The 24,526-nt window shown below is 49.8% G+C and overlaps 1 protein-coding gene across 2 annotated transcripts; it reads left to right on the top strand.

Moving 5' to 3' along the window:
* Positions 1-203: 203 nt before the first annotated feature.
* Positions 204-24,026, top strand: col1a2 (collagen, type I, alpha 2). 2 transcript variants are annotated; one of them, XM_047018739.1, is made up of 51 exons: positions 204-410; positions 2,241-2,245; positions 3,147-3,158; positions 3,616-3,651; positions 4,441-4,524; positions 5,197-5,253; positions 5,446-5,490; positions 5,752-5,807; positions 6,433-6,487; positions 6,777-6,830; positions 6,948-7,001; positions 7,446-7,499; positions 7,763-7,807; positions 9,428-9,526; positions 9,728-9,781; positions 9,873-9,971; positions 10,079-10,123; positions 10,377-10,475; positions 10,724-10,777; positions 10,963-11,070; positions 11,177-11,230; positions 11,408-11,506; positions 11,626-11,679; positions 12,219-12,317; positions 12,607-12,660; positions 12,881-12,934; positions 13,077-13,130; positions 13,499-13,552; positions 13,670-13,714; positions 13,810-13,908; positions 14,125-14,232; positions 14,464-14,517; positions 14,742-14,795; positions 14,912-14,965; positions 15,156-15,209; positions 15,486-15,593; positions 15,709-15,762; positions 15,845-15,898; positions 16,041-16,202; positions 16,352-16,459; positions 16,829-16,936; positions 17,045-17,098; positions 17,196-17,303; positions 20,224-20,277; positions 20,446-20,553; positions 20,675-20,728; positions 21,014-21,121; positions 21,327-21,573; positions 21,748-21,932; positions 22,316-22,558; positions 23,048-24,026. In XM_047018739.1, the coding sequence occupies exons 1-51, from the start codon at positions 341-343 to the stop codon at positions 23,192-23,194; spliced, it is 4,077 nt and encodes a 1,358-aa protein (XP_046874695.1). In that variant the 5' UTR covers positions 204-340; the 3' UTR covers positions 23,195-24,026. The 2 variants fall into 2 exon arrangements, with proteins under 2 accessions (XP_046874695.1, XP_046874696.1); XM_047018740.1 differs by lacking the exon at positions 3,147-3,158.
* Positions 24,027-24,526: the final 500 nt, after the last annotated feature.

Genomic DNA, 24,526 nt, shown 5'->3' with positions numbered 1-24,526 from the left:
GATCTAATTAAATCACTGCACTCGTCATCATCGCCACAGTTTGCCAAGGTTTCTGCGAGAAGGCTGGAGATGCTGGACCACATGACCGCGCCAGGCCTTGCTAGGATGGGAGTCGGTATAGGGTTCCTCTGCTCTCATTGGTTAGTGGGCTGACTTTTGACTCGCGGACGAAGGAACCTCCTGCCGTATAAATAGGGCGGATTGGGCTTTATTATTCTAGCATCAAGGCAGCAGGTTTCTGCAAAGTTTGGAGTTACTCTTGTCACCATAACTGTATGCCTGCTTGAGGTGGTTGTTACAGGGGCTCAGCAGCACAAGGAGTCTGCATGTCGAGGTAGACATGCTCAGCTTTGTGGATACTCGGATTCTGTTGCTGCTCGCAGTAACTTCATACCTAGCATCATGTCAATGTAAGTTTGAATAACTGCTCTATTTTTTTGTGATTGACCGAGGATTTTTGGTCCCGTTTTAAAGAGGGAAAGTTCGCGAAGATTTCGATGCAGCGTTTAAGCTTGGCTTGAGATTATTGGGAATTTAATTGGAGAACAAGCAGAAGACAGCTAAAAACGCTTCTAAAAGGCTTTCTTTTGGCTTTGCCGAATAAACCTGAACGGATTTTGTTCACTCGGAGGACCTTTCGTTATTTTCCGCGGATATTATTTGATAAGAAAGGCACTGATTTAAAAGAAAAACGTTTCAAGGGCATTGTGAGAAACATGTAGCCTAAAGTAGGATCTCCTTTGCTATCAATGACTAGGTATTAGCACAATGGAGTTATCAACGTTTAGATAAAAGTTGGAATCCAACTGTTCTGTGATGAAAAGTTTGGGGCGTTGTACAAATTGTTCCAGGCGTCCAGGGAATTAACCTTTATTATAGGGATTTGTTATGGCGCCTCCTGGTGGTTAACGACAGTGCCTGACCTGGCGTCAACCTATTTTTATTTATTTGTCTTTGAAGAAGCCCATAGATATGAGACACTGATACAGGTTGTTCTTTTTATACAGGTTTCAACATTTATAGTGATCAGTATTTTTGCGATATGGTCTATTTCTCATCCTTGGTTAGAGGTGAGGCCTTGGCTAGTGCCACTTCACTAAAAGTAATCATATGCAGCGTAGCATTTGCATATCCAACAGTGATACTGTCAGCCAACATTACATTTTAGTGCCTTTGGTCTATCGTTGACCACTTTTTATATAGAATTATATTTTTTTTAAGCGACTGTAATTTTCCGTGTCCAGTAGCGCCACCTTGTGGTCGGATGAGGTCACGACACCTTGGTGCTCCATCTGAGGTGCGACCCCACCTCTGTTGGAAGGTCTGTATCCAGACCTCTGTCTGCCCTGCTAGTCTTCCCCCTCAGGACAGACTAGGTACTGGAGCAAACATGCATGATTCGTACCAGTTCCTAGTGCACTCTAAATTATATTCACTCAGTCTCACTCAGAGTTATTCATGATACCACACGACACAATCAAACCGTCAAACTACGCTAAGATACAAATCACAGCGAGGGAATTATTTATAGTTCAGACATCCCCGCTCAACCCCAGCAACACTTTCCCGATCTACATACCCATGGTTTTGTATGAGCTGCGTCTGCTGTTGAGTTGAACCCCAGAGGCTTGCTGTGTCCTGGGTGATAACAGGGAGGACTCGCAGCCCTCCAGACCTGCGGAGGGATGTCAGTACTGCTGACAAACACAGACACACATCACTGACAAGTTGTCAAGAGGCATAACAGCAAATCATGTTTATTTAGTTATTTTTTTTAACGATTGTTTGATTTGTGTTCCCCCACTGAGACTGCGTGTAAGCTTCAGCGTGTGTTAGAATGTGTGCTCTGACTGCAGAAGAGGCCTGGCAGGGTGTGTGAGAGGGTTGTTTACATGCTGTGGCTCATACAGCAGTCATGGATGTCTGCTGTGTAAACAGATCTGATGTTCATCTTACTGGCCACTCATGTAGAGCGTTGTAGAGACTCATACAGTTGTCTGTAATCGTGATTGCTTACATTGAAAAGGCTTTTTCTATATATTTTTTTATATAATTTCCATATATTTATTTAAGGAATACATGGTAACTTATATGTAATGGTTAAAAGCTTAATTATTTGCAATTAACTTTTTATGATATTCGCGTTGTAAATTTGTAAAGATATATATTTTAACTAAGTTTTCCCTTTTTCTTCCCTCCCTCCTCCTCCCCTCATCCATCTCTTCACTTCACTTCCACAGACTCGGTCAGTACATCTGCACGGACTTATCCAACAAAATATGAAAATTATCCTTACCTCTTTTTCTTTGGTCAATATATCCTGACAAGATGCAGCCGAAAAGACCGTGACAGTTTGAGCAATCTCATCGCCAAGCAGAGCATTTCATCCCTTACATTTTCTTTTTACTTCAGAATCCTAGTTATTTCTGCTCACTTCCTGTTCATCAATAGACGAGGGTCTCATTGGTCGAGCTAGCGCCCATGAGAGGTACCCCTCCCTGCCCGCTACAAAGGATCCTTTCACTCCTGTGAAACAGGAGTAAGGAGCAGTGGGCCCCAGCAGCTGGTCTGGGGTCAGTTCGGTGCCCTCCTGGCGATGGTGAAGAGGTGGACAAGGAGGGCAGCCTGGCAGGTCCTGGATCTGCTGCTGAGGGAACCGTAAACACGTCACACCTCTGGGAGCGACGCTTATCTTTGATACAAAATCCTACACGTTTGAATTACGTTTCTTTATCAATTTGAGACGAAAGTTTGGTTTTTCCAAAAAATTCCCAAACAATGTTTATTTTATTTTTTTATCATTTTGATATGCTCTGTGGGATTTGAGATTGCTGCAGATTGCTCACTGTAAGACAGGAAGTGACCTGTACCTGTAATGTAGTCAGTGCTGTAAGACAGGAAGTGACCTGTACCTGCCTTCTGAGTGGTTGACAGTAGTTTCCCCTCAGCTACAGTCCCCCTGATCATACAATCACTAGTCACATGGTTTGATACGAGCATGAGACTGCCTTGTGTTTCTACTGTATCATTGTATACTGTAGCATCATAACTGCATGTCCTGTCCTTTCACACTATGAACAACTGAAGTGCTAATGGAAAGACTGAATAAATAAATCTTACATTTATTTATCTTCTTTTCTGTTTAGGGGAGCCGCAAGGTGAGCAAAGCAACGTTCTTACGTGTTATTCTGCACTTACAGTGTGAGAGACATATTTGAACTTGAGGACAGGTTAGAAGGGCCAGCCTGGGGATCTGCCTAAAGGCCAGGTTATAACCCTAGTACAGGTTATAACTCTAGTACAGGTTATAACCCTAGTACAGGTAGAGCTCTAGTACATGTTGTAAATCTATATACCTTGCACATGTAGTAAAGGTACATACCAAGTACAGCAGTACAGTTACATGACTTGTACTTGACTGGGTTTGACTTGTTATATCTGAGGGCCTATCCTGTCCGAGACCAGACTACAACTACCTGGATTGAAGCTTCAGGTTTTAGTCCCAGAGAGAGTTCTGCATGTGCACACTGTTCTGCATGTGAGGAGACTGAGAGCCTGTTTAGCTGAAGCTGTCAGCGTGATGTTGAGCTCTGACCGGTGCTCTCCTCCACACAGGGACCCAGAGGAAACAAGGGACCTCAAGGTGACAGGGTGAGTCAACGTCTTTTTGTCTCACAAACACTACAGTAAGAGAGGGTGTATTTCTGCCTAGTTTCTTACAGTTGGCGGTTTACCTCTTTGTGTGGATGTTTACCTGTGTGTGTGTGTATTTTTATTTACCTGTGTGTGGATGTTTACCTAGTTGTTTAGGCATGTTTATTTACCTGTGTGTGTAGGTTTTTCCTCCTGTGTGTGTGGATGTGTACCTGTGTGTGTGGATGTGTACCTGTGTGTGTGGATGTGTACCTGTGTGTGTGGATGTGTACCTGTGTGTGTGGATGTTTACCTGTGTGTGTGGATGTGTACCTGTGTGTATGGATGTCTCATGTTTTTGCGACCACCTGTGTACAAAGATGTGAACCTGTCGTGTCAACGTGGATAGGCCACACCCCCTTGTGTACATGACACAGTTGCCCACATTCTCAGTGTTTATGACATCAGCAACAACGGATATTTTTATTAATAATAACTATTGTTTTAACTATCATGGATGTCTTGACTTTATTTGCATTTGATCAGACCAGTCTTCAGCCAAGGTGCAGTTCCCGAGGTTGCATAGCCTGTCGCTAGCTTTAGCATAGCCTGTCGCTAGCTGTAACATAGCCTGTCGCTAGCTGTAGCATAGCCTGTCGCTAGCTCTAACATACTGTGCTACAGAGCCACACTGATTACAACAGTCCCGACTCTTCCTAGTCTCAGAGGAAGAACACACATCGTGTCTTTCAGAGTAACGAGTATCTCCCAGCTGGGTTGTCTTACAGTCGTGTGTTCCTCTCTCAGGGTATTCCAGGTCGTGATGGTAAAGATGGCATTCCAGGCCTCCCTGGCCCCGCCGGACCCCCTGGACCCCCTGGACTCGGAGGAGTAAGTCTGCCTGCCTGGTCAAAATGGCTGACGGCCCCCCCTCTTTGTTATTGTGCTCTGCGACAGCACCAGAAACATTGTCTGTTTCTTGGAGTCGAAGCTCTGAGTTTCTTCTCAAAATGACGATCATGTTCTTTACTATGTTTGACACAGTTTGCTCAAGTGCTCTCACAGGGGAAGGGTCAGATTGGATTAGCCTTCTAATTTCTCCTCATGACCCTATGACCTCAGCTATGACTTTGTAACCTGAAGACCTTTGACCCTTTGTCCTTTTGACCCCATGACTCCATTTTGGTTCATTGGTGACCCCATAGGATACAAGCTTAGTCATGTATTTAAAAAAAAAATGTTTTTAATTAAATGATGGAGGTTACAATGATTTCAAAACTGAAATTTGTATTATCTGATTACACAGCAATGAATCTTAACCAATCACAGTTCAAACTGTAAAACACTAGTCTTAGTTTTTTTGAATGTTGAATTTCAGAATTTTTTGGATTTTGAGTTTGACTGTCATGGCCGCCTTTTTTACAAGCACTCACCAGATCCAAACCTCTTGGATGTGATTAGTGTTCATCAATAGAGAATCAATAAAGTTTTTCGTTACAAACTGACAGGATTTGAACACTTCCCCGATGAGGATCTTAACTGGTTCTTCTTCTCTTCTGACAGAACTTTGCTGCTCAGTATGATGGTTCTAAAGCACCTGACCCTGGACCTGGGCCCGCTGTAAGTCACACACACACACACACACACACATAGACACGTAGACACACACAGACACACAGAAATGCACACTTACGCAAATAGACATACACACATACACATGCACATGCAAACACACTTGCGCAGAGAGATCTGATACTGACGTGTTGAATATGATTGTGATTATTTATAACTTGTTCTGTTTGATCTGTTCAGGGTCTGATGGGAGCTAGAGGTCCACCTGGATCACCTGGATCCCCTGTAAGTACACACACACACGCACACACGCACACACACACAGGCACACACACACACACGCACACACACACACACACACACACACACACACACACACACACAGATACTTCTTGTTTGACTACATTTGGAGACCTGCCCCATTTCATTTAGCATCTATACCAATCCACATATCCGTTTGAACTCCAGCTATTAAGGGTTCACGTTATCCAGTGAACATATTTCCCTTGGGACATGTGAAGGCTGATGTGTGGTTCTGACCCACAGGGACCTCAAGGATTCCAAGGACACGCTGGTGAGAGCCAGGAGAGCCTGGACAGACTGTAAGGACTCACAGGAGGACAATCCTGCTTCTCATTTGTATTTCTCACTTTAGTTTTTCATCACCAGTGTGGAGACTAAGCTACCATCTACCCAGTTGTCCTTGGAGACCTTGACTTGACCCCTGTCTCTCTGTTTCTCCTTCTCCTCTCTCTCTGTCTGTTCTCTGTCCTCTTTCTCTCCCTCTCTCTCTCCTTCTCTTCTCTCTCATTATCTCTCTCTCTTCCTCTCTGATTTTCTCTCTCTCCCTCCTCTCTCTCTCCTTCTCTTCTCTCTTTATCTCTCTCTCCTCCTCCTCTCTCCTTTCTTCTCTCTCTTCCTCTCTCCTCCTCTCTCTCCTCCTCTCTCTCTCTCTGTCTCTCTCTCTCTCTCCTCCGCTCTCTCCTCTCTCTCTCTCTCTCTCTCTCTCTCTCTCTCTCCTCTCTCTCCTCCTCTCTCTCTCTCCTTCTCTCTCTCTCTCCTCCGCTCTCTCCTCTCTCTCTCTCTCTCTCTCTCTCTCTCCTCCTCTCTCTCTCTGTCTCTCTCTCTCTCTCTCTCTCTCCTCTCTCTCTCTCTCTCTCCTCCTCTCTCTCTCTCTGTCTCTCTCTCTCTCTCTCTCTCTCTCCTCCTCTCTCTCTCTCTCCACAGGGCCCAGTTGGTGCTCGTGGCCCCCCAGGCCCCCCTAGGCAAGGCTGGTGAGGATGTAAGTATACATTTTGCTCGGAAATCCAAACAGTCTCCTGTAATTCATCTTGATATTTATCTTGTAAAAGTAAAAAATATAAATGAAAAGTACACCTAGAGAGTGTATACCCTAAACCCTAAATGGGGCTTAATAGATTTGTGTATATCTTTACAAATGTGTTGACTTCTTGTCCTGATTGACTTTCTGTCTGGATTGACTTCTTGTCCTGATTGACTTCCTGTCCTGATTGACTTCCTGTCCTGGTTGACTTCCTGTCCTGATTGACTTCCTGTCCTGGTTGATGCAGGGTAACAATGGCAGACCTGGCAAACCTGGAGATAGAGGCACAGCAGGAGCTCAGGTAAAGACGACCAAACACACACACACACTCCTACACGGATCTCTCACACACACACACACTTTCACCACCCCCTCCCCCAAGATGGATGTGTGACCCTCCTGTTCCTCTCCTTCCCAGGGTGCCCGTGGATTCCCCGGAACTCCTGGACTTCCTGGAATGAAGGGACACAGAGTGAGTGATCACCTCAGCCGCTGTCACCTGCTCGGCCCTCTGGAACACTGGGCTGGGGTTTACTTTATATCAGTTTCTTCTGCTTTACTGGATATTTGTCCTCGTCATCCACCCAACTGAACACCCCCTTGAAGAGGAGGCGTTGGCCTAGCTATCAACTCCCGTAGGATTCCCTACGTTTGAGTTCCTGCTTCCTTCTTCCTGGGAAATGAATGGTCAATCAGGAAGTGTATGCTGATTCGACAGCCTCTGCCCTGCATCTATAGACCTGACAGAGTTTGATTGGCCAAAGAACAATGGAGATGCAATTTGATTGGCCAGAGCATGAAGGAGATGGTTCATCTTCCGGCTGCAATTCACATCGGCAGCTAGCTTGTCAGCCATCTTCAACTTCCAAGTCACGGTTGTCCAGGAGGACTCACTTGTTTGTCATGTGTGTTTCAGGGATACAACGGTCTGGACGGACGCAAGGGAGAGGCTGGTGCGGCTGGCGCCAAGGTAACGCTTCAGCCAGGTCACACACATTCTACCTCTCTGTCACAACCTTCACAAGAATCTATCACAACATCTCTGGGGGTGATACTCCAGTCAACACAGACTCACTAGAGGACAAGCTGTGAAGTTATTGTTACACACACATGCTCTGTAGCTACCCGTCTACAGTGGTATCAGACATCATCGATCCATATAGGAAGTTGACCTCAGTTGACCTATGACCTTGGAGCCTGATGTGACCTCTCTCTCTCTCCTGCTTCCCCCAGGGTGAGACCGGTGCCCATGGAAACGGTGGAACCCCTGGACAGGCTGTGAGTTTGTTTATGAAATGGCTTTATGAACGACTGTTCAAGCAACTGTGGATACGATGTACATGTTCACGATATTCACTTTGATTTGTGTGAGCCCTGTGATACATTTATATTTAACTATGTATCTCCCTCGCTCTCTTCCACCCTCCCTCCTCCTCTCTCCTCCTCTCCCCTCCTCTCCCCTCCTCTCTCCTCCTTTCCTCCTCTCCCCTCTCCTCCTCTCCCCTCCTCTCTCCTCCTTTCCTCCTCTCCCCTCTCCTCCTCTCCCCTCCTCTTTCCCCTCCTCCCCTCCTCTCTCCTCCTCTCCCCTCCTCTCTCTTCCTCTCCCCTCCTCCCCTCCTCCCCTCCTCCCCTCCTCCTCTCCTCTTCTCCCCTCCTCTCCTCCTCTCTCCTCCTTTTCCCTCCTCTCCTCCTCTCTCCTCCTCTCCCTTCCTCTCTCCTCCTCTCTCCTCCTCTCCCTTCCTCTCTCCTCCTCTCCCTTCCTCTCTCCTCCTCTCTCCTCCGCTCCCCTCCTCTCTCCTCCTTTCCTCCTCTCCCCTCTCCTCCTCTCCCCTCCTCTTTCCCCTCCACCCCTCCCCTCCTCTCTCCTCCTCTCCCCTCCTCTCTCTTCCTCTCCCCTCCTCCCCTCCTCCCCTCCTCCTCTCCTCTTCTCTCCTCCTCTCTCCTCCTTTTCCCTCCTCTCCTCCTCTCTCCTCCTCTCCCCTCCTCTCTCCTCTCTCCTCCTCTCCTCTCCTCCTCTCCCCTCCTCTCTCCTCCTCTCTCCTCCTCTCCTCTCCCCTCCTCTCCCCTCCTCTCCCCTCCTCTCTCCTCTCTCCTCCTCTCCCCTCCTCTCTCCTCCTCTCCTCTCTCCTCCTCTCCCCTCCTCTCTCTTCCTCTCCCCTCCTCCCCTCCTCCCCTCCTCCTCTCCTCTTCTCCCCTCCTCTCCTCCTCTCTCCTCCTCTCCTCTCCTCCTCTCTCCTCCTCTCTCCTCCTCTCCTCTCCTCTCCCCTCCTCTCTCCTCCTCTCCTCTCCTCTCCTCTCCTCTCCTCTCCTCCTCTCTCCTCCTCTCCTCCTCTCCCCTCCTCTCCCCTCCTCTCTCCTCCTCTCCTCTCCTCTCCTCTCCTCTCCCCTCCTCTCCCCTCCTCTCTCCTCCTCTCTCCTCCTCTCCTCTCCTCTCCCCTCCTCTCCCCTCCTCTCTCCTCCTCTCTCCTCCTCTCCTCTCCTCCTCTCTCCTCCTCTCCTCCTCTCCCCTCCTCTCCCCTCCTCTCTCCTCCTCTCCTCTCCTCTCCTCTCCTCTCCTCTCCTCTCCCCTCCTCTCCCATCCTCTCTCCTCCTCTCCTCTCCTCTCCCCTCCTCTCTCCTCCTCTCCTCTCCTCTCCTCCTCTCTCCTCCTCTCCCCTCCTCTCCCCTCCTCTCTCCTCCTCTCCTCTCCCCTCCTCTCCCCTCCTCTCTCCTCCTCTCTCCTCCTCTCCTCTCCCCTCCTCTCCTCTCCTCTCCTCTCCTCTCCCTCCTCTCTCCTCCTCTCCTCTCCTCTCCCCTCCTCTCCCCTCCTCTCCCCTCCTCTCTCCTCCTCTCTCCTCTCCTCTCCTCTCCTCTCCTCTCCCCTCCTCTCCCCTCCTCCCCTCCTCTCCCTCCCTGTAGGGGTCTCGTGGTATGCCCGGTGAGAGAGGCCGTGCCGGCCCTGCTGGCCCCGCTGGTGCACGTGGTGCCGATGGCAACACCGGACCCTCCGGACCTGCTGTGAGTTCTGACCTCCCCCAGACCCACCCATCACCACCTAGCTGACCTCCCCCAGACCCACCCATCACCACCTAGCTGACCTCCCCCAGACCCACCCATCACCACCTAGCTGGTGACCCCACCCTGCGACCTGTCTTGACTTTGCCCTTTGACCCCCATGTTGACCTGGTGTGCTTCCTGCTTCCTGTTTCCTGTTCCCAGGGTCCTCTTGGAGCTGCAGGACCCCCTGGCTTCCCTGGCGCCCCAGGTCCTAAGGTCAGTAGGGTTCACAACCTTAAAGTATATTCTTTAACACTTTTAACTTTTTTTTTAAACATATATAAACCTATTGTGTGTTGTCTGACAGGGAGAAGTCGGCCCTGCTGGTTCTTCGGGTCCATCTGGGCCCCAGGGAGGAAGAGGAGAGCCTGGTGTCAACGGAGCCGCTGGCCCAGTTGGACCCCCTGTGAGTGGTTCACTCATCCTGAATTCACAACTCCTTCTCCCAACACCCGACTCCCTCTCTCTCTAATGCTCACCTCAGCCTGAACCGTCTCTTCTCCTCCTCTCTAGGGTAACCCTGGCAACAACGGTTTGAACGGAGCCAAGGGAGCTGCTGTAAGTACACCTGCCACAGGAAGTGGTCATTAAGAGGTCAAAAGTCACTTCTGGTTCTAGACAGGAATTGCAGTGAGTGACAACTCAGCATGTTTGTTGGAATAACTAATGCACTGAGCACAATGTCAACACAAATAACTGCAGTCTTTTTGACTCTGGATTCTATCATCTTCAATAAGGAATGTAGGATTGCATCTGCTTGAACGTCCAGTTCACCTGTGTGTGTGTGTGTGTGTGTGTGTGTGTGTTCCAGGGTCTCCCCGGTGTCGGTGGAGTTCCTGGTTTCCCAGGACCAAGAGGAGGCCCTGGACCCCAGGGGCCCCAAGGACCCTCAGGAGCCAGAGGACTGGGAGTGAGTACACACACACAACACACTCTGATGTCACACACAACACACTCTGATGTCACACACAACACACTCTGACGTCACACACACATACTTGCATTACACACACTTACCTCACATGCAACACACACCGACCACACAGACTGCACTGTGACTGTACATGTTCCACACACACACACACACCCGCTCCACACAGTGTCTCCTAACAGCTGGAGGCCGCTCAGAAGTGCTAATGTGTGTGTCTGACCTTGCAGGGTGATCCAGGACCTGCTGGAGTGAAGGGAGATGGCGGTGTCAAGGGAGAGCCAGTGAGTATCCTCTCTGTTGGGTGTAGCTTAGTGGTCAGAGCATTTCACTGCAGTGTAAGAGGTTGTGGATTCAAATCCCCTCCTGCATTTTGCTTTTGATAAATGTTTTTATATGTTGGTCTCATCGTTATTATTGTTATTGCAGTATTCCTGTGGTTGTTAACCTCTCTGTTCTCCTCCTCCAGGGTCACGCTGGACCCCAGGGAGCCCCTGGACCCGCAGGGGAGGAGGGAAAGAGAGGACCCACCGGAGAGCTGGGAGCCACTGGCCCTGCTGGCCTCCGCGGAGCCAGGGTGAGTCCCTCTGTAGTCCTTACCGGTTACTGGGAGCTAACTGGAGGGCCTGTCCCAGTGTGCCTAGCATCAGCATGACTCCTGTGTGTGTGTCCCTGTCCCACAGGGTGCCGCTGGAACCAGAGGTCTGCCTGGACTCGAAGGAAGAACCGGCCCCATCGTAAGTTTGTGCAACTGTGAATTTCTTATTTTATGGTACATTTCATCCCTCCATACTCAGAGATAAAGGGGATGTCCCTCTGTAGATAGGGAGCAAATAATAATGAATCTTACTACCCCTCCTCCTCCTCCTCCTCCCCCTCCTCCTCCCCCTCCCCCTCCTCCTCCTCTTTCTCAGGGCATGCCTGGTAACCGTGGTGGCACAGGTCCATCTGGAGCCCGCGGTCCTCCTGGTGATGCTGGACGTGCTGGCGAGCCTGGTCTTACTGGAGCCAGAGTGAGTCTCTCTCACACACACACACACAGACACGTACAGCCCCCCCCCCCGCACAAACACACACACACACACATGAATGTGTTGAGAGAGCTTGAGTGACCTGTGTTCTGCATCTCCAGGGTCTCCCAGGAAGTTCTGGAAGCTCTGGTCCCCCTGGAAAGGAAGGCCCCTCTGTGAGTATACTGTACTCTACTGCCCTCTACTCTACTGCCCTCTACTGTACTCTACTACCCTCTACTGTACTATACTGCCCTCTACTCTACTGTACTCTACTGCCCTCTACTGTACTCTACTGCCCTCTACTCTACTGTACTCTACTGCCCTCTACTCTACTGTACTCTACTGCCCTTTACTGTACTCTACTTCCCTCCTCTGTACTCTACTGCCCTCTACTCTACTGTCCTCTACTCTACTTCCCCTTTACTCTACTGTACTCTACTTCCCTCCTCTGTACTCTCCTACCCTCTACTGTACTCTACTGCCCTCTACTCTACTGTACTCTACTACCCTCTACTGTACTCTACTGCCCTCTACTCTACTGCCCTCTACTCTACTGTACTCTACTGCCCTCTACTCTACTGTATTCTACTGCCCTCTACTCTACTGTACTCTACTGCCCTCTACTCTACTGTACTCTACTGCCCTCTACTCTACTGTATTCTACTGCCCTCTACTCTCTTGTCTGAGCTCCTGTGATGTTGTCCTGTCCCAGGGTGCTGCAGGTCAGGATGGTCGTACCGGCCCCCCTGGTCCCACTGGACCCCGAGGCCAGCCCGGTAACATCGGCTTCCCCGGCCCCAAAGGACCCGCTGTGAGTGGAACGATCAATCTGGATCAGACGTCATCCCTCTGGGGGAACCCAGCTGGGATGTCCCTAATCTGAGAGGCTGTCTGTCGTTCGTTAGAATGAATGTTGTTAATATAACCATCATCTTAATTCTAGTGTCACACACTGCTATCAGTGTAGGTCAGAAAAAGAAACACTTGCTGATCTGACAAATCTTTCTCTCATGCTCTGTCTCTCTTCCTCTCTCCCTGTCTCCCTCTCTCCCTCCCTCTGTCTCTCTCTTTCTCCCTCTCTCTCTCGCTCCCTTTCTCAGGGTGAGAACGGTAAAGGAGGAGAGAAGGGACCAGGAGGTCCCACCGGTCTCAGAGTAAGTTTCACCTCTACAGACGTAGAATAATCCTACTCCCTCACCCCAGAACTCTACAGATGTAGAATAATCATAACATTTTACCCCAGAACTCTAGACGTAGAATAATCCCAATCCCTCACGGTAGAACTACAGAGACATAGAATAATCCTAATCCCTCACCCCAGAACTCCCTAGGGATGAAAACCTCTCACCATCCATCCCTGTTCTCTCTGTTCAGGGTGCCCCCGGTCCCGATGGCAACAACGGCCCAGGTGGCCCAGTCGGACAAGTCGTAAGTACCCCCACACGAGGCTCACGGTGCAATGGCTCGCGTTAGCGAACTGCTACAACCACAGCAGGAGCCTACCTCTCCTAGGACTTCCTGGTTGTGATGGAACGTGTGTGTTGACCCCTGACCTCTTCTCTGTCACCAGGGTAACGCAGGAGAGAAGGGAGAGCAAGGACCTGCTGGAGCTCCTGGTTTCCAGGTTGGTCTCTTCTCAATTACACTACGTCACACTTCTCCCTCCTGTGGAAAGTCTGTTCACGAGTTGCCAGTGTTGTAGAGTTGTACCTGGTCAGGTGCAGTAGTAGCAATATGTGATAGTGAAAGGTACCCTGTCAAGTGGGACTGGGATTAACTATGTTCAGGGTCTCTTGGATTAACCATGTTCAGGATAAATGGGATTACCCATGTTCAGGGTTAGTAGGATTAACCATGTTCTGGGTTTCTTGATTAACCATGTTCTGGGTCTCTTGATTAACCATGTTCTGGGTTAGTGGGATTAACCATGTTCAGGGTTAGTGGGATTACCCATGTTCAGGGTTAGTGGGATTAACCATGTTCTGTGCTCAGGGTCTGCCTGGCCCCGCTGGTGCTGTTGGAGAGGGAGGCAAGCCAGGAGAGAGAGTAAGTCACACACACACACAAACACACACACACAAACACACTCACACTCTGACTCACACACTCAGAGACACATTTTTTTATTTGGTCAACTATAAACAAATCTTGTTTTGTTTGTAGGGTATCCCCGGAGACCAGGGACTCCCAGGGCCTGCTGGTGGCAAGGTGAGTCCACCTGTCTTCTCTCACACCTGTCCAACTGTACACCGCACACACACACACACACTCACGGGTGGTGACTGACTGTGTGTGTGTTTCAGGGAGAGCGTGGTAACCCAGGACCTGCAGGCTCTGCTGGACCCCAGGGAGCCATTGGTGCTCGTGGACCTGCTGGAACCCCAGGGCCTGATGGTGGCAAGGTAGCTCACCAACACTCACCTGTCCAAGATAAACCCCCTAAAGCTGACAGGTGTACCACTGGAGCACACAATAACCCTGTACTACAGATACAGTAGGAACTCAATCATATCCTGCTTGTCTCTAAAGGAGTTTAGAATAGAACGTTCATCTTAAAGATGTTTGTGGCTCAATAGGAACCTTTGTGGTCGGAAACATTCTTGTGGTCTTTGTTTTAGGGAGAGCCTGGTTCTGTCGGACCGGCCGGTGCCCAGGGTCACCAGGGGGCTGGTGGGATGCCTGGAGAGCGTGGAGCTGGTGGCACTGCTGGACCCAAGGGAGAGAAGGTAGCTGCCCCAAAATGTGCCACCTGTTTCCTCCTTTCTTCCTCTCATCCCTCTCCTCCCTCCCTTCCCCCTTTCCTTCTCCCTCTCCCTCTCTCAATCCCCCCCCCCCCCCCCTCCGCCTTCCTCCCTTGTTTGTTAATGATTTCGTTAAAAAGACACATTTGGCTGACACATTTTACAGCAGCTATAATGATTCTCTGTTTGACCCTGTTTCCTGTCTCCCTAACTCAGGGAGAGGGAGGACACCGTGGACTGGAAGGAAACTTGGGAAGAGATGGCGCCCGTGTAAGTCCCTCTCCTCAAGTTGTTTACCAGTAAACATCAACAAGATACTAGTAAATAAGTTACTAGTAAATATCATCACGCAACTAGTCAACAAGTTACTAATAAACATCAGTAAACATGTAACTAGTAAACAAGTAACTCCTAAACATCAGTAAACACCCTTTAGTTATCCTGGTGTCCTGTCGGCACTAGAGAGTGAGCATGTCACTTCCTGTCTCGTTCAGGGTGCCCCCGGACCCAGTGGCCCCCCAGGACCTGCCGGAGCTAACGGCGACAAGGTAAACACGCCCCCCTACATCACTACGGCAACCCCAAGAAAAAGAGTATATTATCCTCAAAGCATACTTCAGTATTCCCCTCTTCTGACACGTGTGCTTGTGTTGTTGTGGTTCAGGGTGAGACTGGCTCCTTCGGCCCAGCTGGTCCTGCTGGACTCCGTGGTCCACCCGTAAGTCTGCACACCTGTCATTTTTATTTACTGTTTGTTAAACATACCAACTTGATCACAGCCTTGTCACACTGACATCTGAACCATGTTCTGCTCTGAGAGCTGCCTGTTCTCTGGTCGAGGAACACAGCAGAGATGGTCCAGGAGATGATGTGTGTTTGAGGGCTGACCCGTATGTTTGACCTTGCAGGGAGAGAGAGGAGAGGGCGGCCCTGCTGGCCCTCCAGGATTCGCCGGACCCCCTGTAAGAGCTCCGACACACACACATTCTCAGAGTTACACACACTGAAACACACACCTTCTCACAGAGTAACACACACTGAAACACACACATCTCATCCACCACTAATTCATTTATTTGCGGTCGCAGAACCACACACACACGCTCATGTCATCAAACATTTGATACACAAACACATACTTATGTCAGCCACTATTTACACACACACTTGTCAAACACCATTTCATACACAAACACACAGTCACCATAGTGACCACTGACGTGTGACTCTCTCTCCAGGGTGCTGGAGGTCAAGCTGGACCCAAGGGAGAGCGAGGCCCCGCTGGAGGAAAGGGAGACATTGGCCTGGCAGGACCTTCAGGCCCCGCCGGCCAGTCTGGACCTCCTGTACGACCCCCACACACCCTCTACACACACCCACCTTCTACACACACCTTCTACACACACACACATCCTCTAACACCCTCTAACTGCTGTTTCCTGACTGTGTGTGTGTGTGTAGGGTGCTGCAGGTCCTGCTGGACCCCCTGGTGCTCGTGGTGACAGTGGGCCTAATGTAAGTACACAAACACACACACCGTGGTGGTTGTGGGGTTGTGTCTCCGGGGTAACCTGTGTGTGTGTGTGTTCCCTTTCAGGGTCTGACTGGTTTCCCTGGTGCTGCTGGCAGAGTTGGAACTCCCGGCCCTGCTGTGAGTACACATACAGAACACACTCCCACACATCAAACGCACCAACACACACTTAAACAATCACACACACATTTAAACACACTCCCCCAAACACGCACCCTATCTCTCTCCACAATAACGACGACCCCCCCCTCTCCTGCAGGGTATTGTGGGACCCCCAGGCCCTCTTGGCCCCAGTGGAAAGGACGGCCCTCGCGGCCCCCGTGGAGACACCGGCCCTGGAGGGGCCCAGGGAGAGCAGGGCATGGTTGGGCCCGCCGGCCTGGCTGGAGACAAGGGACCTTCTGGAGAGAGCGGACCCCCTGTGAGTGGCCCCTCGCCCGCACCCTCGTCCAGCCTCACTCTGGAGTCTGAGAGTCGCTAATGACTTTGTTACAATCTCAGCTAACTCGCCAAGAAGATGATGGTTGAATTGGAGTTAGACGTGACACACGTGTGTGTGTGTGTCTGCAGGGTTCCCCAGGTTCCCCAGGACCCTCTGGTCAGCTTGGTTCTCAGGGATTCAGCGGTCTTCCAGGTTCCAGAGGAGACCGTGGTCTTCCAGGCGGAGCTGGTGTTGTCGTGAGTAAACCTGTTCTATCTTCTCACACACGCTCGTCGTGTCCTCACTTCACAGCTGAAATAACAGCGACTGACAAAAGCATTTTCTTCAGCTAGTTGCTAAATCGCATCGGTGATCACTGTGCAGGCGTACAACTTAACAGCATAAGGCATATCCCTACGCCAGGCCATCAGTAGATCTAAAACAAAACAGTTCCCACAGTGAATGTATAATATCACAACTCCTCACACACATCCAGGCCTCTGTTAAAATCGAACTGAAAAAATATACAAACTAGATTCAAAATGGCCGCCCTGGCAGGTACAGGGTTTAAAGACGTGTGTTTGACGGAGTGTTTCCCTGCCCCTGTGCTGCTCTGTGTCTCTTAGGGTGAGCCTGGTAGAGTTGGACCATCTGGAGCCCCCGGCCCTCGCGGCCCCTCTGGGAACATCGGTATGCCCGGCATGACCGGAGGACAGGGCGAGGCTGGCCGTGAGGTAAGGAGCCAAGCCCAAACTTTCAACCCTACACACCTCAGCTTTGCGACGCCGTGACAACTTACGCAGTCGCCATAACAACTGACGTGGTGGTGTGACTCTCCACAGGGTAGCCCTGGCAACGATGGTCCTCCTGGACGACCTGGTGCAGCTGGATTCAAGGTGACACGACATACACACACACACCCACACCACACACACACACTGGATCTAAACAAGTCCTCTGAACCTGAGCTGTAACCTTTGACCTGTGTGTTAGGGTGACCGTGGTGAGCCTGGATCTCCAGGAGCAATGGGATTGGCTGGAGCCCCAGGACCCGCAGGGCCCTCTGGAGCTGTCGGCCGCCCTGGGAGCCGAGGAGAGTCTGTACGTCTGTCTGCTCACTCATCCTCCACACTCTCACTCACTGTCACTCACTCATCCTCCACTCTCTCTCTCTCACTGTCACTCACTGTCACTCACTCATCCTCCACGCTCTCTCTCTCTCTCTGTCTCTCTGTCTGCTCACTCATCCTCCACGCTCTCTCTCTGTCTGTCTGCTCACTCATCCTCCACGCTCTCTCTCTCTCTCTGTCTCTCTGTCTGCTCACTCATCCTCCACTCTCTCTCTCTCTGTCTGCTCACTCATCCTCCACGCTCTCTCTCTGTCTGTCTGCTCACTCATCCTCCACGCTCTCTCTCTCTCTCTGTCTCTCTGTCTGCTCACTCATCCTCCACTCTCTCTCTCTCTGTCTGCTCACTCATCCTCCACGCTCTCTCTCTCTCACTGTCACTCACTCATCCTCCACGCTCTCTCTCTCTCACTGTCACTCACTCATCCTCCACGCTCTCTCTCTCTCACTGTCACTCACTCATCCTCCTCTCTCTCTCTCTCTCTCTGTCTGCTCACTCATCCTCCACGCTCTCTCTCTCTCACTGTCACTCACTCATCCTCCACGCTCTCTCTCTCTCACTGTCACTCACTCATCCTCCTCTCTCTCTCTCTCTCTCTGTCTGCTCACTCATCCTCCTCTCTCTCTCTCTCTCTCTCTCTGTCTGCTCACTCATCCTCCACGCTCTCTCTCTCTCTCTGTCTGCTCACTCATCCTCCACTCTCTCTCTCTCTCTGTCTGCTCACTCATCCTCCACGCTCTCTCTCTCTCTGTCTGCTCACTCATCCTCCACGCTCTCTCTCTCTCTCACTGTCTGCTCACTCATCCTCCTCTCTCTCTCTCTCTCACTGTCTGCTCACTCATCCTCCACGCTCTCTCTCTCTCTCTCTGTCTGCTCACTCATCCTCCACGCTCTCTCTCTCTCTCTGTCTGCTCACTCATCCTCCTCTCTCTCTCTCTCTCTCTGTCTGCTCACTCATCCTCCACGCTCTCTCTCTCTCTCTGTCTGCTCACTCATCCTCCACGCTCTCTCTCTCTCTCTGTCTGCTCACTCATCCTCCACGCTCTCTCTCTCTCTCTGTCTGCTCACTCATCCTCCACGCTCTCTCTCTCTCTCTGTCTGCTCACTCATCCTCCACGCTCTCTCTCTCTCTGTCACTCACTCATCCTCCACGCTCTCTCTCTCTCACTGTCTGCTCACTCATCCTCCATGCTCTCTCTCTCTCTCTGTCTGCTCACTCATCCTCCACGCTCTCTCTCTCTCTCTGTCTGCTCACTCATCCTCCACGCTCTCTCTCTCTCTCTGTCTGCTCACTCATCCTCCACGCTCTCTCTCTCTCTGTCACTCACTCATCCTCCACGCTCTCTCTCTCTCACTGTCTGCTCACTCATCCTCCACGCTCTCTCTCTCACTGTCTGCTCACTCATCCTCCACGCTCTCTCTCTCTCACTGTCTGCTCACTCATCCTCCACGCTCTCTCTCTCTCTCTGTCTGCTCACTCATCCTCCACGCTCTCTCTCTCTCACTGTCACTCACTCATCATCCACGCTCTCTCTCTCTCTCTGTCTGCTCACTCATCCTCCACGCTCTCTCTCTCTCTCTGTCTGCTCACTCATCCTCCACGCTCTCTCTCACTGTCTGCTCACTCATCCTCCACGCTCTCTCTCTCTCTGTCACTCACTCATCCTCCACGCTCTCTCTCTCTCTCTCTGTCACTCACTCATCCTCCACGCTCTCTCTCTCTCACTGTCACTCACTCATCCTCCACTCTCTCTCTCTCTCTCTGTCTGCTCACTCATCCTCCACGCTCTCTCTCTCTCACTGTCTGCTCACTCATCCTCCACGCTCTCTCTCTCTCTGTCACTCACTCATCCTCCACGCTCTCTCTCTCTCACTGTCACTCACTCATCCTCCACGCTCTCTCTCTCTCACTGTCTGCTCACTCATCCTCCACGCTCTCTCTCTCTCTCTGTCACTCACTCATCCTCCACGCTCTCTCTCTCTCACTGTCACTCACTCATCCTCCACGCTCTCTCTCTCTCACTGTCTGCTCACTCATCCTCCACGCTCTCTCTCTCTCACTGTCACTCACTCATCCTCCACGCTCTCTCTCTCTCACTGTCACTCACTCATCCTCCACGCTCTCTCTCTCTCACTGTCACTCACTCATCCTCCACGCTCTCTCTCTCTCACTGTCACTCACTCATCCTCCACGCTCTCTCTCTCTCTGTCACTCACTCATCCTCCACTCTCTCTCTCTCTCATCCTCCACTCTCTCTCTCACTCACTCATCCTCCACTCTCTCTCTCACTCATCCTCCACGCTCTCTCTCTCTCACTGTCACTCACTCATCCTCCACTCTCTCTCTCACTCATCCACCACGCTCTCTCTCTCTCACTGTCACTCACTCATCCTCCACGCTCTCTCACTCTCTGTCACTCACTTATCCTCCACGCTCTCTCTCACTCTCTGTCACTCACTCATCCTCCACGCTCTCTCTCACTCTCTGTCACTCATCCTCCACGCTCTCTCTCACTGTCACTCACTCATTCTCCACGCTCTCTCTCTCTCTGTCACTCACTCATCCTCCACTCTCTCTCTCTCTCTCACTCATCTTCCACTCTCTCTCTCTCACTCACTCATCCTCCACTCTCTCACTCACTCATCCTCCACTCTCTCTCTCACTCACCCTCCACTCTCTCTCTCTGTCACTCACTCATCCTCCACGCTCTCTCTCACTCACTCATCCTCCACTCTCTCTCACTCATTGATTTATGGAAATATATTTGTTTACTGTTTAGTAACAATGTAACATAAGCTTCACATAGGCTTTATTCACTCCATCCTCCACTCACTCACTAGTCACGCATTGATTCATTCAGTGATTCATTCATCCATTCTGCTCCCTGTCCAGGGTTCCGTTGGTGCTTCTGGTGCTGTTGGACCTGCCGGAGCTAGGGGTGTCCCTGTGAGTAGAGCACTGGACATACTAGTCAACTTATCTGATAGCATGCTACATGTATCTCATAGCATACTACATTCTAGGGAACTGTTCATCTGTTAGTGCACAACATGTACCGTGTTTATGAATGTCACTGCTATTTCAGTTCACCAAAACTGTGTGTGTGTGTTTCAGGGCCCCGCTGGGCCCCGTGGTGAGAAGGGCGTCGCCGGAGAGAAGGGAGACCGTGGCATGAAGGGCTTGAGAGGACATGGGGGTCTGCAGGGCATGCCTGGACCCAACGTATGTGACAGAACACACACACACACTCCTCAAACCCTGTCGACACACACACACTCCTAGAGCCCACCTGGTCCTGGTGTGTATGCAGGCTTCAGTAATCATGTCTCTCTCTCTCTCTCAGGGTCCTTCTGGTGATTCTGGCTCTGCTGGTCCCGCCGGACCTGCTGGACCAAGAGTGAGTAAACTACATTTCCCACAATGCAGCACTAATCTTATTGCACCTCTCTCACAGAGGCATATGTAAATAGGCCCACGAGTCTTTGACATACCGTAGTTTTATCAACAGTTTTCGTTATCACTCTCCATTTACTCCATTGTAGGCCTTGTGTTTAACAGTGTTTTCTTGGCATCTTCTCTCTTGCCCTCTCCTCTCTTCTTCCCTTCCCTTTTCTCTCATCTCCCTTTCTCCCCTCCCCTCTCCTCCTCCCATCCACCTCCTGGCCTCCCCTCCCACATGCAGGGCCCCGCTGGACCCCACGGCCCAGCTGGTAAGGATGGCAGAGCTGGATCCCATGGTGCTATCGGACCCGCCGGTAACCGTGGACCCGCTGGACACCTCGGACCTGCCGTGAGTGCTCGTCTCCTCCCCTTACACACCTGCTGACTCTCAAGAAAATAAAGTACCCACTGTAAACGCATGATAGCATCTTTCCTCATTCACAACAGCACAAAATCAAATGTCGTCAGGAAGGCAATCAGTAAGGCAAGCGCCAGACTGGTTAAAGACACCCACGTAGCTAGCTGTACTTTGCTAACACCTCCCCTCCCTCCAGGGTCCTCCTGGCTCCCCTGGTCTCCCCGGGCCCCCCGGCCCCGCCGGCGGCGGATACGACGTGTCCGGAGGCTACGATGAGTACAGGGCCGACCAGCCCGCCCTCAGAGCCAAGGACTACGAGGTGGACGCCACCATCAAGTCCCTGAACTCCCAGATCGAGAACCTGCTCTCCCCCGAGGGCTCCAGGAAGAACCCAGCCCGCACCTGCAGAGACATCCGCCTCGGTCACCCCGAATGGACCAGCGGTGAGTGGGCAGCCGGACACCCAGATAGCTTAGCTACCTTTTCAGTGTGTGAGAGGGAATAGGAAAGATCGATCGTTTCTCGATTTGCTGATGAAGAACTCTCTCTCTCTGTCTCTCTCGGACCTGTCTCTCTCCCTGACACAAACTAACGTCTCTGTCTCTCCCTCACTGCAGGCTACTACTGGATCGACCCCAACCAGGGCTGCATCATGGACGCCATCAAGGTCTTCTGTGACTTCTCCTCTGGCCAGACCTGCATCTACGCCCACCCCGAGAGCATCGCCCGCAAGAACTGGTACAGGAGCGCCCAGGACAAGAAGCACGTCTGGTTCGGAGAGACCATCAATGGCGGTACTGAGGTGAGTGCACATGAGAGACCTCTCGCCATTGGCTAATTGACAGACTGGGTTGACTAGCTTGTTAGACATCATAGCCTTTCTCTATGTCTGGGAGGTTCTTGTTTAGACAACAAGAACAATGTCATATTTCAGTGTGTAGGACTAGATATTATCTCCCTTGTAAGGTTGCTTGACCCAAGTCTTTATGGTTACTTTAAGGTTTGAGGTAGACCCATTCAAATAGATTTAAATGTTTTACTGTTACTTTAATTCCAAAAGGGGACATAATGACAAAGGCCTTAGCTAGTATCTTCACAGTACCATAGTATCGTAGTTCACATCCTCTGTCAAAGTACACAATCACAGTTTGAACTCTAAAACAAACTATTTGGTCTGTCTTCCAGTTCGCGTACAACGACGAGACCCTGAGCCCACAGAGCATGGCCACCCAGCTGGCTTTCATGCGCCTGCTGGCTAACCAGGCTAGCCAGAACGTCACCTACCACTGCAAGAACAGCGTGGCCTACATGGACGCAGAGAGCGGTAACCTGAAGAAGGCCGTGCTGCTGCAAGGGTCAAACGACGTGGAGCTGAGAGCCGAGGGAAACAGCCGCTTCACCTTCAACGTGCTGGAGGATGGCTGCACTGTAAGTATTAAGCTACGACAAAGCTAAAGTAAACTAGCCTAGTTTAACGGATTCCAGAGTGTTCCGAAGTCAAACTAGCTAGCCTAGCAAACGTGTCCTTGTTCTTTTCGTTTCTGTCTCTAGTTGCCGTCTCTTAGAATTTGACGTTACTAATTAATTTAGCAGACGCTTTTATCTAAAGCGACAGACAAATAGTGCATGTATTGAAAGTACCGCAGAAAAGTAGGCTATGTTTTATTTGTCTCGTTGAAGTGGATTTGCTGAAATGAAGGCTGTATGCATTAGGCCTACTACTAGACAGGATGTCTGTGATGACATTACACATGGATGACATCCCTATGGATAACATGGGATTTAGGGCAGGGTTTTAAAACATTTTGCTCAAGATACAAATAGCTGATTAGGTTTGTTATCAGGGAGCTGCCAAACCTGGGTGATCTGCATTTTCTGAAACTGTGCTTTTTCCTTCTGTGTCTATCACCTCCGCAGAAACACACTGGCCAGTGGAGCAAGACAGTCATCGAATACAGAACAAATAAACCATCTCGTCTGCCCATCCTCGACATTGCTCCTTTGGACATTGGTGGAGCTGAACAGGAGTTTGGTTTGGACATTGGCCCAGTCTGTTTCAAATAAATAGACTCATGATAAATTAAAAAAAGAGAGAAAGAAAGAAAAAGCGACAAAAATCTCTGCCCTTCTTTCTGTGTTTGTTTTTTTTTTTTTATACCGATTGCCGATTTCTCTCTGCGCATCCACTTGCTTAAACTGGCCCCCCTATTGGAGTGGACTAAAGGACTGGATGGAGCGTTGTGCAATGCAAATTAATACAGCAGCCCTAACAGACGCAGGAAAACACCTTGTGGGACATGTCATCATTTTGTAAAAAATAAAAAGAAGTGTAATAAAAACGCTGAAAGTATGCATCATTTTGTGGTCTTTGTATATCTTCCAAAGAGGAGGTTTAAAACCACAACTTTCCAAAATCAAATGGTTTAAACTACCTCATGCCTGTACTTAAGGAAATAATATTGAAAAACCAGATCCACAACCTAGATGTTATGAGTTGTAAGGCTTCAAGCTTTGTCATGTATGAAAGGTGCTCACTTACTTGAAGCAGAGATCTATGGTGCTAACATGCCGCTGTGGAGTAAACCACTTTTACTGTATTACTTTGTATTGACTTTGACGAGTCTTGCACAGGTCCCACTAATAACCCCCATTTTAAGCAGGTGGAATGTTCCTAAATCGGATGTTTGTCTTGTTTTTTTTATTTTCTAGAATTTTCTTTTTTGTTCAGGCATCTTTCTCTTTGACATCCCCATCCACTGTTAATTCTGACAGCACATCATTTTTCAACAGGCTTTATGCGGCCTCTCTCTTTCTCAAAATAAAAGCCACAAAGTTTATTGTACCTATTTTGTATATGTGAGATGTTTAAATAAATTGTGAAAAGTTCTGAAATAAAGCATGTCCAATGTTCCAAAACACACCATTTAATGACTTAAGTGCTTTAATGTTTAATGAGGAGAACATTAAATGAGATTGGAGTTGACGCATCCTAGTTGTTTTTGAGGTTTATATATAGAAATTAAACGTTATGTATAATCTAAAACGAAAACTACAAATTATCGTAAGAATCACTCTTTTTTTGTGTGGTTTAAAAGAAGTACATCAACCTTCACCTGTTGGAAAAGTTGTGTAGCCTACTTGCTGTCAAATGACTTTTTCCATTGCCAATGTTAAATTACAAAAAACCTTTCTTGTAAATACATTTCTCAATGCATCCCTTCATATGTGTGTTACTGGCATGATTCCATAACACTTTATAATCCAATAAAGAGATGTGATTTGGATCACAAAGGCTTGCGAAGAGCTTCTCTCCAATGATGCATGGATACTGATTGGTTGATCGTCAATGCCCATAGTGGAGCAAAATAGAGCAAATGCTCTTTGTAAATACTATTA

The sequence above is a fragment of the Hypomesus transpacificus genome, chromosome 4, assembly GCF_021917145.1.
Source record: "Hypomesus transpacificus isolate Combined female chromosome 4, fHypTra1, whole genome shotgun sequence".
Lineage (NCBI taxonomy): Eukaryota > Metazoa > Chordata > Actinopteri > Osmeriformes > Osmeridae > Hypomesus > Hypomesus transpacificus.
The sequence above is the reverse complement of the archived record's forward strand: the minus strand, read 5'-3'. Positions and strand labels throughout refer to the sequence as shown.

Coding starts and splice junctions, on each gene's coding strand:
- col1a2 (XM_047018739.1), top strand. CDS start 341: ATGCTCAGCTTTGTGGATACTCGGATTCTGTTGCTGCTCGCAGTAACT. Junction 9,782..9,872: donor CTGGCGCCCCAGGTCCTAAG/GTCAGTAGGGTT, acceptor GTTGTCTGACAG/GGAGAAGTCGGCCCTGCTGG. Junction 15,763..15,844: donor GTGGTGACAGTGGGCCTAAT/GTAAGTACACAA, acceptor GTTCCCTTTCAG/GGTCTGACTGGTTTCCCTGG.